The sequence below is a fragment of the Teleopsis dalmanni genome, chromosome 2 (genome assembly GCF_002237135.1).
Source record: "Teleopsis dalmanni isolate 2A chromosome 2, ASM223713v2, whole genome shotgun sequence".
In the NCBI taxonomy this organism is placed as follows: domain Eukaryota; kingdom Metazoa; phylum Arthropoda; class Insecta; order Diptera; family Diopsidae; genus Teleopsis; species Teleopsis dalmanni.
The window spans coordinates 15,568,279-15,585,309 of record NC_051847.1 but is presented as its reverse complement, the minus strand read 5'-3'; the positions used below and the strand labels follow the sequence as shown (position 1 = coordinate 15,585,309).

Genomic DNA, 17,031 nt, shown 5'->3' with positions numbered 1-17,031 from the left:
CTTCCGTAGCCGCTCTATAAACACCACGCACGACCAGTGTCGCAAAAAAACTCAACTCGATTTGTTTTCCAGAATTTCATAAAGTTATAAAAACATTTTTCTTATTATGCTTTGACTTACTCATTTATTACGCTCCATTCTTGCCTCCTTTATGTTATATTTCCAGCGTGTATTGTGGATTGTGGAATTCTCCAGTATTTGACTGCATTATCGGCATTTGACAAAAGAAATTCGGAAAATTTCAATTTTTAATCTAAGCGACATAAGATTTTATGAAAAAATTGATATCCCTATAAAAAATTTTTATTTAGAATGGATAATATTGAAATTGACTACGTATACGGTTTGTTGCTGTATTAAGAAAATTAATATAACTGCATTATATATTTTTTAAGTTTTTTTGCGAAAATGAGTGTTAGAGTTCTTTTCAAAATGGTGCGGTACGCACTCACCACACGCATGAGGTAAGTTTAATTATTTCAATTTATTAACTATAAATGCTTTATGTTGGAAAATAATAAAAAATTTATTAACATCGATTTTTTGTTATATTCTACATCACCACAGTTCGGTTAATCGATCTTTAGGTTTTTAAGGAATATGTCCATCTTGTACGGTTTTATTTTGTGGTGATTAATTTTATTTTATTATTATTTTATTATTATGGATTAATGCCATATTTCCACTGTTAACTTAGTTCACTTAGCACCTTAGGTCGTGTGCGAGTTAGGCTAAGTTGCGTTCTAAATGAGGGAAATTCTAAGCTGTGTCGATAATGTAGCCTAACTCGCACACGTCCTAAGTTGCGTTCTAAATGAGGGAAATTCTAAATGAGGAAATTTGCTATTCAAAATTAGATGCCAATTACCATATAACGTAGTCTTAGGCTACATTTAATTGCTTTTTATAGAGGTCTGTTTTTTGTGTGTTCACTCTCTATTTTTATTAAAAAATCAGAATTTTTTATGTGTAAGGGTTTAGAAACAAATTTGAATAGGATTAATATAACAATTACTAGAACTATAGGGTCTACTTATATCGATTCTTCCTTTATGATAATGTGAAATTAAAACAAGCTTATTTATTTACAGTAAACGCTGCCTTAGCTATTATAATCGTTTCATGGGACCAGCTGTTGGAGGTGTAGGAAACTCACATGGCAATCGTAATGAAGACGCGTACTTTAATGAACAGAGCATCAATCAGTTTCGCAAAATCAATAAAGACGGATGCATAGTAAAGACGCCAACGGATTGGAGAGAATATGAAAGGTGCTTAAATGGTGGCAATACCTGTTCTGAATCCACCTACCGCAACAAACATAAGATACTGCAAGAGGAAGCATTCTTCCTAACCGAGGTTGGTAATAGTATTTCAAATTTAAAATATTATTTTAATAATTTATTTCAATTGTTTAAAGCAAAATGAATGCAAAAAGTCCATGACGAAGAAAAAGTTGGAGAAGTTGCGAGAATCACATTGTAATGAAGGTGATGCTTTAAGCGCCGATGATGATTCCAAAGATAAACTATCATAACCTCCATAAATGAAAACTATTAAAAATACATACAATATAATATTAAATATATGTATATGTATTAAATTTAATACACAACAAAATTAAATTTAATGCATATATATAATTTGATATAAGTATTGTGTGTTTTTAATGACGAAGAAGCGATGGGTTTGGAGTTTGTTCGTTCCAAATTATATGTCCACAAGAAAAGTTGTTGTAATATATATATTCATGAATGTATATATATATATGTATATATATATATATATATTTGATGGTCATTATACATATGAATTAAATCCAATGGAATGGAATTTAGTTGTTACAAAATTACTGTCTATTTAAAATGTCCTGTTTTTGAAATGTATTTACATATATACCATTTTTATATATGTATTAAAATTAATATGCATACGAATTAAATTCAATACATATATTTAATTGGATATGTATATCATTCGCTTTCGGTAGCTGTGATGGATTTAGATGAAATAAAAATTTTTTGTTTGGACCGTAATAAAGTGTTTCTATCTTTAAATAAAATATACAGCAAAAAAAATCTTATAAGATCTCTGATATATGTACGTTAATATCAGATATACACAGATCAGTTATATGTACGAATAAAAACAACATTAAGAAAACAGCTATGAAGTTTTTTTTATGTTTCAACGATTTCCTTAGTATTATTCATAGCATGTTTACACCGTCGCTATTTATTAATAAAATCAAATAAATTTTTTATGCTGGCAATACTTTTTTGCTTATTTGACTTATGATGACACGAATTATGTTAGCAAAATAAAAAATAAAATTAGACTGCGGAGTAATTTAAAAATAAACAAGTGAATAAGTATAGCAATTTGGAAAACAACGAAATACTTTAAAAAATTGATGAAATTGGAAAGAGAATTTTCCTTATAAAAGCTTTTGGAAAGTGGGAAATTTTTTTATTATGTTAAAACGTTTGATCACGCGCTTATATCCTAAAAATATACAGTGAGTTCATTAAGATTTTCTTGAAGATTTTGAAGATTTTTTGAAATATTACATAATAAATTATTTTTTATTTATATAATTGACCTAAATAAATATTTTAGGCATTTCAAAATGTCACAAATTGGTGAGTTAGGCAGCGGTGCTGGCAAAGGAGGTGGTGGTGGCGGTTCCATACGAGAGGCAGGCGGTTCCTTTGGTAAAATGGAAGCAGCACGTGAAGAAGAATTCTTCTACAAGCAAGTAAGTTTTTCATTTTTATACATATTTTCTGTAGACTGTAATGTAATTAATTCATATTGTTTGTCAACTAGCAAAAGGAGCAACTGAAGAACTTAAAGGATAAGCCAGCAAATACAGAGCAGTCAAAGAAGTAAAAAATATATACTGCGAAATTTAATTTACGTTGTAATAAATAAATTACTTTTGATCGAATATATTATCACATTGAAAAAAAAAATAGTTTAGAAATTATGTTATAGAAAGACTGTTATGTTATTAAATTTTTTATTATAAAAAAATTATGTTTTGTTATTAAATTTGAAATTACCAATAAAAATATATAAATTTTATTTATTTGTTTGTTTAAGTTTCTAGTAATTGGTTAGACCTGGATCACACTAGTATATGTCTAGCATGTAAATTTAATCTTTACTTGCATTTTAGTTTTAAAATGCAAAACATTCTATTTATTATTTAGCAAATTATTTCTTTTTTTTTGGTATACTTATTTAATTTTCTTTACCTGCATTCATAAAGTGAGTGTTTTTCGTCCGACACACTTCATTCACAGCACTATCAGCTAGAATAAATATGAAAATAAACAAAATAATCAAAGCAAACTAATACAAAGTGTTTACATATTTTAACAAAGTTTGTTATCAAAGCGTCAATTGGTAATGATAACAGAAGCTATTGATTAGCAGCATCATTTTAAATGTTATTGATTCACCTCTTCGCAGTCAGTGTGAAACGCTCGCTGTGTCTTAGTAGAACGTATAGTCGCTGATAACAGCTGAAAAATAAATCCAGAAAATGACAGCGAACATAGGAAACTCGTTGAAGATCGCTTTAAGAAATCGCATGAAAAATGAGGTTTTAAAATCAATGACAGTAGAATCTAGAGCACAACAGTCTGAAGCTATTAAAGAAAAGGTAAATAAAACAAATTAATGGATCTATTTTTCATATCAACTTTATTCTATTATATCTCTTTAAGGTGTTACAATCTACAGATTTTCGACATGCCCAACGTATCAGCGTTTATCTCAGTACAAGTACAGAAGTTGATACCTTGGAGTTGTTGAAGGAAATGTTTCGCCTTGACAAACACGTTTATGTGCCTACGTATAGTGGTAATAATATGGAAATGGTGCGTATCAAAAATATGGACGATTATGATAATTTACCATTAACTAAATGGAATATAAAGCAACCAGATTTTAAAGAACCACGTGAAAACGCACTAACCAATGGTAAGCAAAAAACATGGGCGATCTTTTAAGTCGTAAATAATCAAAACCATTTTTATCTAAATCGGGTGTTAATATTCTCTAAATTTTTGTTATAAAATTGAAAACAGCTTTTTATGTTCCTGATCGGAAATGTAAGACACTTGGTATTTAGAAAAAGCAAATGGCGTGGAAATGCAGGCCTGTCCGCTCGTGGATCGTGATAAAGACAAGAAACGTTATATAATAGAGTAGTACGACAACAGCAATGAGCGTTAACTCAGACGAATGCTTGAAATTATCTACGGAATAATGAGTGATGTGTCACAGTTCGCAAATCATTCAAGTGTCATCTGTAGTGCATAATATTTTCTTAGTATGCGAAAAACTATAAAGGTTATAGTTCTAGAAAACTATAAAGGCTATAGCTCTAGGAAACTGTATAGGTTATAGTTCTAGGAAACTATACAGGTTTTAGTTCTGAAAAACTACAAAGGTTAAAGTTCTAGGAAACTGTATAGGTTATGTTACTGTATAGGATATAGTTTCTAGGAAATTATATCGGTTACAGTTTTAGGAAACTATATAGGTTATAGTTTTAGGAAACTATATAGGTTATATTTCTGGAAAATTATAAAGGCTATAGTTCTAGGAAACTATATAGGTTATAATTCTAGGAAACAGAACTATATAGTTTTGGGAAACTATATAGAATTTTAAGACTTCACTACTTTAGGTATTTCAAATCCAATATTACAATTGGTTCCGTGCTTTTGGCAATCAATAATAAAGTTTTGTAATAAAGTTTTTGCATCTATTGTGCAGGATCGTCAGCAATCAGTTTCTATTAAATCAATTTTATAATGCGGTCACTAAGTTTATGTTTTTTAGATATATTGTTAAGTTCAATAAATAATTTCTGCTATATCTCAAGAGAAATGCAGAATTTGATTCGACAATAAGACTTTTCAGCATGTTTTAGTTATTCTATTATTTATTATAATTCCTTTTGAAATTGTGCTTTCATTTATGCAGTCAACTTTCATATAAAGATAATCATTATTTTCAGGTCACGGGATCGATTTGTTTCTCATGCCCGGAGTAGCATTTTCCTTAGCTGGAGGACGACTGGGTCACGGCATGGGTTATTATGATAAGTACCTAAAACGTCATTTCAATACTTATCCGCAAAAGAAAGTCACTTTAATAGCACTCGCTTTTCGAGAGCAAATTGTGGCTGAAGATGAGCTGCCACTCGATGCCCACGATGTAAAAATACACAGAATAATAACAGCTTAACACAGATATAATTTATAAACTTATGAAATAAATTTTATTTGCAATTAAAACTACAATAAAATTGAAAATAAATACTTTTAAATACATTCAAAATGTAAGAAACTGTATTTTGCTTTTACATTATTGCATTACAAAGGTTTAGTTTGTTTAGATATAATTTTTTATTTTTAAATAAAAAAGTTTAAACAGTAAAGAAATACAGCAGTTAACATTATTATTTTTAATCAATTTAATTTTTTCATTGATTACACAACTGTTTTGAGTATTGCTTAAATTATTAGTCCGTACATAATTTTATGAACTGCAAGTGCCAGGCTTAGAACATTAAATTGATCGAGATTTTGAAGCTGGATGTACCAAATACTTCACAAAGCTTCTTTATACAAATTCTAAGTTATTTGTTGCCTCTTAGCTAGAAAAGTACACAACAATAATTATAATAGTTAAACGCTCTCCTTGACCGCGTTTATTTGAAACTAGAATGAATCATTGTTGTGTGCTCTTGCACACCAATTATTTAAGATACATTATTTATTTTTATATTCTTTAACCTTTCGTCTTCCTATAGCTCCTGTTTTTGGACACTTATGATTGCAAAAAACGTATGCTGCTGTTGTAATTCATTACTGTTTGAACTTCTCTACTGAGAAATAGTTTCTTTCGTTACATTTGACTTCAAAACAAAAATATTTTTCATTTATTTAATATCATAATTAATATATTAACGCATATAGGAACGCAAACGTAATCCTCGACCACGTGGTCGTGTAATGAAATGTGAAGAGGGTGCGTAGTGTGGTGGCTCCGTACCGAAATGTGTATCGCCAGACATAGTACGGTAATGAGGTGGTCCTTCGTTCCATGAGGGTGAACCAGTGCGAATTAATTTAGTTTTTCTAGAATGATTTAAAATTGTATTGTATAGGACATTTAATTGAATTAGAATAATTTGAATTTGCTTACCTGAATGCTGCTGAGGATAAAATGCGAGAGCCACGATTTCTGCCAACTCGTGAGCCACGCATTAATGGTGGTATTTTGTTGTAACCAGTTGGACCTGTTGGCTGTGCTCCACACGTTTCCAATGCTAAGAAATCATCAACATGCAATGAAGGTGGCCTTGAAGTGTTTGGCGGACGTGAGCGAAAGAGATCGCCACGTGTAGGTGGTGCGCGCGCAAAACCACGTCCACGTACTGGTGTCACATAAATCTTTTTCTCAACACGACCGGTGCTTGGTTCCACTTCGACACGCCGTGTGCGGAAGCAAGGAGCAGTTGGCGTACGTTCGCGATTAGATTGTGGTGAGGCGGATAAGTGTAGTATACGCTTGCAATCTGTTGTTAAATTTGTTTCTGGTGGCAAACACGAATTTACCAATTCATTTAAATCACATGAAACCCTTTCGCTTTGTGTGCTGTATTCTTCGGCCGATAATTCATTCAGCTGTAATAGCTTCAACCAATAACGTGCTGTTAGTTGTTTCTCATCGAAGATCTCCGTCTCGTAAATTGTAAATGTTGGGCGTGCATCGTACTGAGTAACAATGCTCTCTGTTTGTGGTAACAATTGTTCAAGTATGGGTTTTTCGTCCTCTGTATCTAATGGTGTATCATCACAGCCTTCTAACTCATCAATTAATGATTTTAGATCTGAAAACAAATTGTCCATAGATTCTCTATTTTGTTGCTCCATTATAGTGACAATTTGTTGTAACAGATTTGTTTCGTTGCAATTCTTCTTGTAGCCAATTATTTGCATCAATTCCTTAGCTACGATTTTCAGAGTACGCGGAGGTACTGTGGCATCTGTGCCTGCAGTTTCTTCAATATGTGTAAGCGAACGTATGAGTAGCGCCAGAGATTCAATGTTTGAGTTGTAATTTCCACCTTCATTCAAGTCGATAATTTTTTTCATCCACTGCTGCACATCCGTTGACTTTTGTTTTAAAACCAACGCTAAATGATGGAATGTTATGCTGAAATTGTTAAACAAAAATGAATTTATTACACTGATTAACAAAGAATTTTACTTACTCATGCTCAGTTAAAATGACTAAATTGCGAACACCAGATGATGATACTTCGTGAGTTATATCGGTGTTAATAACATTCATTAGAATGCTTTCTGCAATTTGCGGTATTATTTCCTTTGGTGGAAGCGCAGAAGCCAAATTTAGTTCTGGTATTGAAGTGGAGTTCGGTGCTATTAAAGATATTTCAGAATCGAGATAACTTTCTAAGATACGATGGATATAAAGTTGACACTTGAATACAATTTCCACAGCCTCTGTATTCAAAAGCACAGCTTGAAGAACTTCCCACAACTTCCCGCTGAGTATAGACAATGCAGAACTTTTAAGTGTGGCATATGCGGACAGTCTGGAGAATATATTCAGCAGGCGCGCCAAATGCAGTGAAGGTGCATTCGAAGCATTACTCCACTCGTTGCATATTAAATCTGCAAATGTCTTTGAAATAAGCAATGTCATGTTTGGAGCTAAATCAGCCAATTGTACACAAACTCTCGTGAACAAATCTGTCAATTGCGGAAAAGATGAAGGCGCTAATGTTTCTATGAGCTTCGCAATTTGATGGCTTTGTGGATGCAGGTGAGCTGACCAAAGTTTTCGCTCTGTTATCAATCGTTGTGTTTGTAAGCGTGTCAACTGCATATCTGCATTCAGTGGTATGGGTAAAGGCAAGGGGAGCAGTTGCGTGAAAACGTGCAGACCTTTAAGCAAACAAAAATAAAATTTAATTTACAAATTACAAATTCCACTATGTTTTGTGTAATTTTTTTACCTGGTATAAAGGTTGAAGGACTCTCAATATTTTTAAGTATATCACGTATCATCTGTGTCCAAAGTGATTTATGTAGTGATTCTTCATCCTGCTCATTTGGCTGTGTATAGGCCAACAATATTTTGATGATCTCTTCTTTTGCTGATTCCACTTCAGCTTTTGCTGGACTGGCTGCAGGCATATAATGCATCAAAAAGTATGTTTTCATTAGATGATCTATTGCAGTCAAGTCCTTGAATTCAATATCACGACACTGTATAGCATAGCAGAGCATTTGGCGTAATATCTGTAGGGTTGGTAAAATAATTTGACAGCAATGTACGCTTTGTATAGTCATAAGCGCTGGTGCATGCAAGCCAGGCTGTTCAAAATAATTACACAGTTTTTCTAAAATTTGAAGCAACGTTTGCACGCCATCGGCTGCATAAAATTGTAGCGCGACAAATCGATGCTTTAGCTCTTCTGTTTCTGTGCTTTTAAGCCCTTTATGAATAGGGCCAATAGCTAGGTGACGGAATATACGTAAACCCATTATTAAATCACCAGGAAATGTTGTTATATATTCTAAAGATCTGGTAATCACTTCTACCAGTGGGGCTATGTCATCATAATCAAATATATTTATAGCTTCTAGAGGTTTCAAGTACACAAACATTTCCTGCAATACTGCAGATACTGATGGCTCGAAGGTTTCGTGATTTTTTGCCAAATCTAAAATGTTTCTTCCGTGCTCAATCAGATAATCCAAGTTTTCACAATAGCGCACACAACAGTCAACCAAATCAACAGCATAGCTTAAGACGGGACTTTTATATTTAGCAGGTGAGGTTAGTAAACGCTGAGATTGCAAACGTTGCTCCTTCTTAATTAATTCCATAAAAATGTGCAAGTTGTTATTTGCACCTAGCACATCGACCGTGTGTCTTCTACCACTTGAATTGCAGGTATGTGAATAAAGCGCATGCAAGTGAGTGGTTAATGGGATTGCATCATATGCGTTGGACGTAGCTAAAGACACAATAGCATCCAAATGGTAACGTGTTTGCACTTTATATGCCAGCTCGATGCCCAATACTTGTAAACGGTGCAGATTTTGTCTTTCTAGACTTTGTGCTGTATCTGATGTTTCCTCCAACTGACCTAAAGATTTATCTTCTGTTGTGTCATTTGTTTCCTCTATAACATTATCTGGTGATTGAACAAAGGTTTTAGTTGCATCTGCGCTTTCTATATCCGTACTTTCTTCTACTTTTATCTCCATTTTTTTAATCTTCACTGTAAATAAATAAATTTGAATTGTTAATATATTAATGGAAATGAAATTTAGTACATACCCTCATCTGTTATTATTTCCGGTGCTTCAGTTACTGGTACATCATCAATACCTAACAGTACGGCTATTAAAATCTGTGTCGTTTCGAAACAGTCATCCACAAAGTAATCCAAACCCACGTGACTTTTCAGCAACGCATCAATTAAATCTGTTATACGTAATAGTACCAACGGTTGCAAATCACTTGCGTTGCTTAGAAGCATCACTAATGTTTCTCCCAAGCCATATGCCTTAAAGAATCCTTGCAATGCATTAGCAAAATTACGTTGAGCTGTAGCATCAGTAATGATTTCAAATTTCTTTGAAACAGGCAAAAAACGTTTGGGTTGCTGGTAAGATAGTGAATTTTGATTAAGTGCGTCCAAGATTTGATCTATAGCAAATTCGATTTGCTGCTTTGGATCCAATGTTGTGCCATAGTATTTGAAATATTGCAGTGCTTCAATCAAATGAAGTTTCTTGATTATTGCTTGCAGTACAAATTTCGTTCGTGCTTCTTTTGCAAACTGAAGTGCCTTCACAACCAATTGATATCCATTTACTTTAGCATTAATGAAATGTTCTAAACCAATTCTTGTGTCCAATAATGCAGAAACTGATTTAAGTAGCATTAGTTTAATAGAAAGTGCCATATAATCTTTGTGGAAAAGTGTAAATAGCGCTTGGAACGGATCAAAAGCTTGTATTTTCAGAATATACTCTAGAAAGTCTGGAGAACCACCAAGTAATTCTGCAAGCCTAGCACCAATTTTAATATGTCTAATTTTAAGTGCCGGCTGTGGTTGTAAACAAGCTACATCAAAATCCAAACCAATTTGAAGCATAGTAAATGCCAGTGACAAATTTTTTGGTTCGCTTTCGAAAAAATGTTGCAGAACAAAGTTTCGACGCTTGTATTGCTGCGCCAAATATGAAAGTTGATTTATAATTTGTTCACTCAGAAACACAAAATTTTCTCGTTCCTCGACAGTAATTGTTTTACTCCTGAATTCATTGATATTGCATTTTGTTTGCAGCGCGACGTTTTTGAATAATAATTTCAGCCCTTCTATGTCTTTGCTACAGAATCCACTTAAATCGTTATTATGTTTAAGTATCGGCATTTTGAATGGGTCAAACTCGACAATTGCTGCTTCGGGTGTCGCAGCAGCGGCATCCAATTCCAACTCATATTCATCTACAACTGCAGGTTCAGCCACAGTGTTTGAATCGTCATCGCCAATAATTTCGTCATCACTTAAGATAGGTTCAAATTGTTCGGCAGTTGGACCTGAATTGCTTTCATCTTCAACATCTTGAGGTTCTGGTTCAGTATTGTCTAAAGACTCATTTGAACGCATATAAGAACGCGATTTAAGTAATTTATAATGCAAATCTTCATCAGCATATTCCATATTATCAGGTGAACGTGGTCTTAACGGTGAGTCTATAGAAGCAGGTGGAGTGCGTGGCCATTTATGCGCTTCTTCAGCATCTGAACGAGAACGCTCGGAGCGTTTGCGTCGAGAGTGTCTGGAATATTCAGGACTGCGTGACCAATTGCGGGCAGGTTTTTCACGTTCACGTTCGCGTTCACGATCACAGCGAGATCTACATGTGTAAATATATAATATAATATTTTTATTATTTAATATATATAAATTAATAACCTCATATAATCTCTGTCATTATTTTCTGAATGGGTTCTATTCCTTGAGGACAATGAACGCTCAGATGAATTTGATGTTTTACGTAAACGTCTGTCTCGTTCATCACCAGAATGATGATAATGTTCCCTCGGTAAACCATAATCGAGTTCCTCTGGTTCTAATTCACTAACACTTATCTTATGTGGATGTGCTAGTTCGGTAGGTAACGGCTCCTTCCATTCACTTTTAACTGGATTTTCTTGTACAGGTATATTACGCTCATCACTACTTATATTAGCTATATCATCTGTCATCTCACAATGTTGTGGTGGTGGACTTTGTATTTGTTCACTTATTGTATTGGTTAAGGAACCATAGATAGCTAAAGTTATAGTACTATACCAACCACGCAATACTAAACCATCAGTCAATATGTCGGTATTACACTCAAGATGTATGCAGTCATTTTGATTATACTGCAATTGACCTAAATTTTCAAATGCTGAAGCACCAGGCAAACCAAGATCGTTAACGAAAAATTCAATATCGAATGTGGATGGATTTGTAGCACCAAGACGTACGCCGCCTGGAAAGTCGGCTTGTACTCTTGCCCCAAGTGGTATTATTCTTACTTGCTTTATATAAACAGGTTTCGGGAATTGAACTAAATCCAAATTTATATCCTTTAAGTGAAGTAATGAGTAAACATTGATTTAAATTTGTATTACATATAATTTGATTAATATTTACCGTGTCAACTTCATGGGAAAAGGTGTCAAAAAATAGCAATTGAGCAGTATTGTCGTTCTCGGACATTTTGTTCACAAATTTTCACGCAATTTCAATGTTACACAACTTTATAATAAATAATATAATTAACCCATGTGAATTATTTATAAATCAAGGAATAAACAATAATTTAAAAATTGTAAACTTATGGAAAAGAACAAATGTAGTGAAAAGTGCTGTAGACGCGAATTTGTCGTAAGCCGAATGTATGGTTGCCAACATACAATATTTAATACAGCTGTGCGAATGTGTGCTAGATAACTAAACAGCTGATCCATTAAGGTTCATGTTTAACACTATATTTTCTTAATATTCCTTAAAAATACAAATTGCAAATGTGTATTAAAAATATTTGAAAATAACAGCAATTATTGAGTGATGACGTGTATATGTTTCAATACAAAATATTTTATTTAAGTTTGTGGTGTGTCAAAATAATTTAGGGATGATATATCAACATATTCGAAATAAGTATTTATTTAATTACAATAAATAAAACGCGTTTTATCTCTCAATTTCAAATTATTTAAAAACTATGCTATTTCATACATATAACACAAGTAAATTAGATCTTCTCTGCTAATTTTAATCAAATTATGCTAATTTATTAATTTTATAATATACTTTTTTAATAAATAAGTAAAATAAATAGATTTATTGCTATTAATTCACTTAGTCGCGAATTGATGTTTCCTACGGACTAGTCTAAGACTAGTTAAAATTTAACATTTGGCGTAGCATTTTGAATTTCAATATTGAAAACATTTGGCATTCACGATATGAAGTAATAATTTATGTAATCAAGTAACATGGTAACTGCGTAAACTGATATTTTAAATAAATACATTATATTTAAATAATATTTAATATAATTTGTAGTATATTAAATATATTGCTGCCACTGTTCACTCTCGCTATGTTTCTCGATTTTCGAAATCGTTATTCGAAATCTGGAACATTAATGAAGAAAATGTTAAATGCTTCATTTGTCTATAATTGTTTCGTGTGCATTACTTATGTATGGAGGTTATTTACAACCCTCCCAGTTAGTGAATTAATGACGGTTTATCAGAAATGAATATATACACAGATTTGATTGTCCAGAATATGCGACAGTATGTCAAAGACAAAGCGCTAAAATTATTTGATGCGGTGTTTGTTCACACTAATTCCGCTCTCCACTCTCCACTTTCCTTAATCAAAATCACTATATACGGAGATCCTGTTGCAAGTGGTCACATACATTATTAAATAAAGTTGCTTTAGACACTAACTTGCGTTTCATCAATCAAAGAAGTAAAATGATTAAATGATTTGTAAAGTATTTTTTACTCGATCTCTACACTAATCAGAACTTAACGAAATTGTTATATTCAAAAGCGAACATGTATTCTTTTTGAACTTATTCAGTAAAAAAAATATATGTATATTTTAGAGAAAAAATGAGAAGGTATACAAAAATTTTACCAAAATAAAGCCAGTGTAGACTGGGTCCAATCTAATTTTATTTATTTACGTATTCGAAAAATACAATTCGAAAAATACAAGAAAAATTCAATTGAATTTTGACATAATCAGCGAATTGCAACTAATAAATGTTTTTGTGATTTGAAAGAATTAAAGAAGTAAGCTATAAAAAAATTATAAAACTTTTAGAGCAAGTATATAAAACTCACAGTAGATTATGAAATTTCATAGTAAATAAAAACTTAACTTCTAGCAACAATGTGTTTGTTTTATTTTTAACCAATTAACGAAACGTTTCAACAATATTGAAAGAATATTTGGAAAGTTTTTTATTTATTTATTTTAACTGAGCTTTTTTTTGGAAATACTCTTTGCTAAAGATTAACATATTTCTTTTACAACACTTACTTTAGGTCCTAAGCTTCTTATCCATTAAACTTTTTCTGGTCTTGTATGAAAACATATTTTGCTACTGCAGTAATCAACTTGTCATTGGTGAGTAAAGTTGAAGTGGTGAGAATTTTTGGTAGAAGAAGTTTGAGTATTAACTAAAAGGAAGTAAAAAAATTCCAGTATAAAGCATAGTAGAAAAAGACCGGTCATTGTGTTGCTCTATTGCCTTTTGCGTAACAATTTATGTAAAAAAATTTCATTTTTATTATGTTAATTCTGCTATCCTCGTAAAATATTATTAAAATATTTATTGAGTATATTTAATTAATATTTTTGGAATTTTAATTTCAGTTCTAAATAATACGCATATATTAAAGTCTAGAAGATGTTCGTGGCACGTCGCACCGCACGCTTGTATCCAAGTGGAATTCAGTGAGTATATATTTTTAATATAGTATAATATATATAGTAATTAATTTATAATTTTTTACTAAGACTTTCCGTAACTTAACATTATTTTCTTAATAAGAACAATAAACTTTCACTTATTTGAACATGCGTTTAAATTTAATATTTTTTTGCTAATTATGCTTATTGTTGTTGTTTTGTTTAGTTGCTCTGCTTTTTGTTGTTGCTATTTAACATGAGATAAGATAAACAAAACGCCGTATAATTGATTTTCAAACAGAATTTTTAATTTTTTTTTTTGTGTTTGTGATTTGGATTTGTGTTATGCAATATTTAAATTAAGTATTTATTTATTTTTATTATATAATTTGTTGTTGTTTTAGATTGGCGAAGATGAGCAATAGCCAGTTGGGTGATTTGGGTAGCGGCGCAGGTAAGGGAGGCGGCGGTGGTGGCTCTATTCGTGAAGCTGGTGGCGCTTTCGGCAAATTGGAAGCCGCACGTGAAGAGGAATATTTCTACAAAAAGGTAAATTCAAATTAAAAATAATAACTAAGTTTTTAAAATATGATGTAATGATAACTGTTGTGTGTGTGTATATATACGTATACAAATGTATATATGTAAATACTTTTAATAAAAGTATCGATAGATTACCACATATGAGATGTTGCGGTAGGAACAAATGTTTAATCAGTCAAATAAAGAACTAACCAGTGATTAAAAACTTCATAATCATAATTATCATAATTATTCATATCATAATTATTCTAAAATTAATTTGTCATTTTAATATTTAATGAAAGTTTACCAATACTTACTTCGGTCCATCTAAATCTCTGACAAAAATTTAATTTTAAAATATCTTGCTTATAAATAGCTTTAGTTCAAAACAATCGAATGTAAAAAATGTTAAAAAAATTTAATGTATATAAGAATTTACAAATTGGAGATCTCTAAAATATTGAACAACCACTCATGAAGTTTAACTGCCATAGTAATGCTGGGAAATGTTACGTAACCGCGGTCATCTGCTAACCCTCAAACAGGAATATGCACTGAGGAATATGAATAACTGGAATTTAAATAACTGGAATTTAAATAAAGAGATGGAATATTAAAGAGGTAGTTGATTCAATCAATGTGTGGGGTGACATTGAAACTAGCATAGATCGAACTGAATGAATCTTGACACATATATGTTGCCTAGCCATAAAACAATACGATTCAAATTTGTATGAGTGCTGAGACAGATGAAAGCAAGGGCAACGCCATGAGACAAATAAGAACTCAAGAAAAAATCCCGTATAGTATACACTTATTGGAGTAGCAATAGTCTAAGGGAGCAAGGAACTGTATTATGCTCTAATTAAAGCGGTTATCATTGTATCATGAATACAATGATAACCATTGCGCCAATGGAGCTATTTCTCATATCGACAATACTGTCATGAACTCATCAATAACTATTACAATAACTTGAAGTTTTTCAGGTCACAGCAAAAACTTATAATTCCGCGTATGCCAATAAAGTACACGAGGCCTCTGTCACATCGACAGCCTTTGCACCAGTGCAACTATTCCCCATATTGATTGTAGATTGTTATGCATACATCTAAGTACGATTCTTCAAGATCGTACTTTAACGGCAATCTGTTATTAATCGGCCTTGCCCTGTTACCTGTAAAGAAGAAATAGTTGTTACTCGCTGGGACTTGCTTTTGAAGTCATTATGGGAGGTTTCGAACGGCACTTAAAACGAAATTCGACTCGTTCTGAAACGAAACTCGACAGCAGAATCTATTGTAACCGAAAGTATTCTCATGTCCTAAACATACTAGGCGGTTACTTGTTATGCATAAAATTGTATATTATTGATTTAAGCCTAACTTGTAGCTAATTTAGATGACGTCCACCTGTTTAATTCAGTCAAAGCACACACTTAACTCAATTCATATATGGGTTCACGTTGCCTTAGCAAAGTTCAATCTTCATAGTTTTATCCGCTCTTCTCTAAATTCATTCCATTCCAAATACTATCACTATTAACTTTAAGAGAGTATAAGCTTACTTTTTGTTTTTTCCGCTATCTGGTCATGGCGGGGTATTAAGACCCCGCAAAGTCATAACTTTTTAAGTTCAACTTTCTATTATTATTTCAACGCAAATTCATCCTTTAGCTTTTTGATATATTTTATAATAAATACGATCATTTATTTTTTTGTGTTAAATTAAATATAATAATATATTATTTATTCTTTTCAGCAAAAACAACAATTGGAACGTTTGAAGAACGATCAAATTCACCAGGCTGAATTCCATCATCAACAAATCAAGGAACACGAAGATGCCATTAAGCGTCATAAGGAATACCTTGACAATTTGAATAAGTAAAAGATGAGCTTTTTTCATACATTCGACTTAACTAATTCCAAAAGAGAAATAAGAAAATAATTGAAAAGTGAGACTTTTTGAATTCATCGCTTTTTTGCTGAAATAAAAGAAATAACTTTTTCACTTAACTTTAAATGCATTTGCACTGTTTTAGAAACATTGTTTATATGAAATATTAAATAAAATAAATATATAAAATAACTTTTATACATTTTAATCGGCAAAGTTATAGTTGAGTAGTTTAAACATGATTTTATAAGTTATAAATGATAAATTATGTACAAAATCAGGAATAGACTTATAATACTTATAAGCAAATTAAAGGAGTTATAAGTTGGGTCACTTTCACTTGAAGTCGTGTCTTTAAGTCTTGTTTCTACGCTAATCACAGCGGTCCTTTTGAGTGAACAACGCTGAATGGGCCATTATTTGAGCTCAAGTGGGCTTTAGTGTGTAAGACTGACACTCCAACCTAACCTAATCGAACGATTTTTCAGGTTGATCATACAACTGTTCCGGATCTATGGACTTTGTGAAATCACACGGGCCAT

General features: G+C 32.0%; 5 protein-coding genes across 6 annotated transcripts; 4 read left to right on the top strand and 1 right to left on the bottom strand.

The window, feature by feature from the left end:
• Positions 1 to 317: 317 nt before the first annotated feature.
• On the top strand, positions 318 to 2,165 carry LOC119683437. Its single transcript, XM_038097108.1, has 3 exons — positions 318 to 464; positions 1,092 to 1,359; positions 1,421 to 2,165. Exons 1-3 carry the CDS (start codon positions 409 to 411, stop codon positions 1,535 to 1,537), a joined length of 441 nt encoding a protein of 146 aa, XP_037953036.1. The 5' UTR covers positions 318 to 408; the 3' UTR covers positions 1,538 to 2,165.
• A 170-nt stretch (positions 2,166 to 2,335) lies between these two features.
• LOC119683441 (ATPase inhibitor A, mitochondrial) lies at positions 2,336 to 2,963 on the top strand. Its single transcript, XM_038097114.1, has 3 exons — positions 2,336 to 2,518; positions 2,620 to 2,758; positions 2,830 to 2,963. The coding sequence occupies exons 1-3, from the start codon at positions 2,475 to 2,477 to the stop codon at positions 2,890 to 2,892; spliced, it is 246 nt and encodes an 81-aa protein (XP_037953042.1). The 5' UTR covers positions 2,336 to 2,474; the 3' UTR covers positions 2,893 to 2,963.
• Positions 2,964 to 3,280: 317 nt separating this feature from the next.
• LOC119683436 (5-formyltetrahydrofolate cyclo-ligase) lies at positions 3,281 to 5,334 on the top strand. Its single transcript, XM_038097107.1, has 3 exons — positions 3,281 to 3,670; positions 3,735 to 3,990; positions 5,036 to 5,334. Exons 1-3 carry the CDS (start codon positions 3,551 to 3,553, stop codon positions 5,263 to 5,265), a joined length of 606 nt encoding a protein of 201 aa, XP_037953035.1. The 5' UTR covers positions 3,281 to 3,550; the 3' UTR covers positions 5,266 to 5,334.
• Positions 5,335 to 5,526: 192 nt separating this feature from the next.
• LOC119683430 (protein virilizer) lies at positions 5,527 to 12,088 on the bottom strand. The gene is made up of 7 exons (XM_038097098.1): positions 11,780 to 12,088; positions 11,051 to 11,712; positions 9,403 to 10,991; positions 8,069 to 9,343; positions 7,301 to 7,997; positions 6,229 to 7,242; positions 5,527 to 6,161 (listed from the first exon to the last, which is right to left on the bottom strand). The coding sequence occupies exons 1-7, from the start codon at positions 11,843 to 11,845 to the stop codon at positions 5,987 to 5,989; spliced, it is 5,478 nt and encodes a 1,825-aa protein (XP_037953026.1). The 5' UTR covers positions 11,846 to 12,088; the 3' UTR covers positions 5,527 to 5,986.
• A 1,610-nt stretch (positions 12,089 to 13,698) lies between these two features.
• LOC119683438 (ATPase inhibitor A, mitochondrial-like) lies at positions 13,699 to 16,679 on the top strand. 2 transcript variants are annotated; one of them, XM_038097110.1, is made up of 4 exons: positions 13,699 to 13,780; positions 14,030 to 14,110; positions 14,470 to 14,614; positions 16,352 to 16,679. In XM_038097110.1, exons 2-4 carry the CDS (start codon positions 14,064 to 14,066, stop codon positions 16,478 to 16,480), a joined length of 321 nt encoding a protein of 106 aa, XP_037953038.1. In that variant the 5' UTR covers positions 13,699 to 13,780; positions 14,030 to 14,063; the 3' UTR covers positions 16,481 to 16,679. The 2 variants fall into 2 exon arrangements, with proteins under 2 accessions (XP_037953038.1, XP_037953037.1); XM_038097109.1 differs by lacking the exon at positions 13,699 to 13,780 and adding an exon at positions 13,818 to 13,923.
• The last annotated feature ends 352 nt before the right edge of the window (positions 16,680 to 17,031 follow it).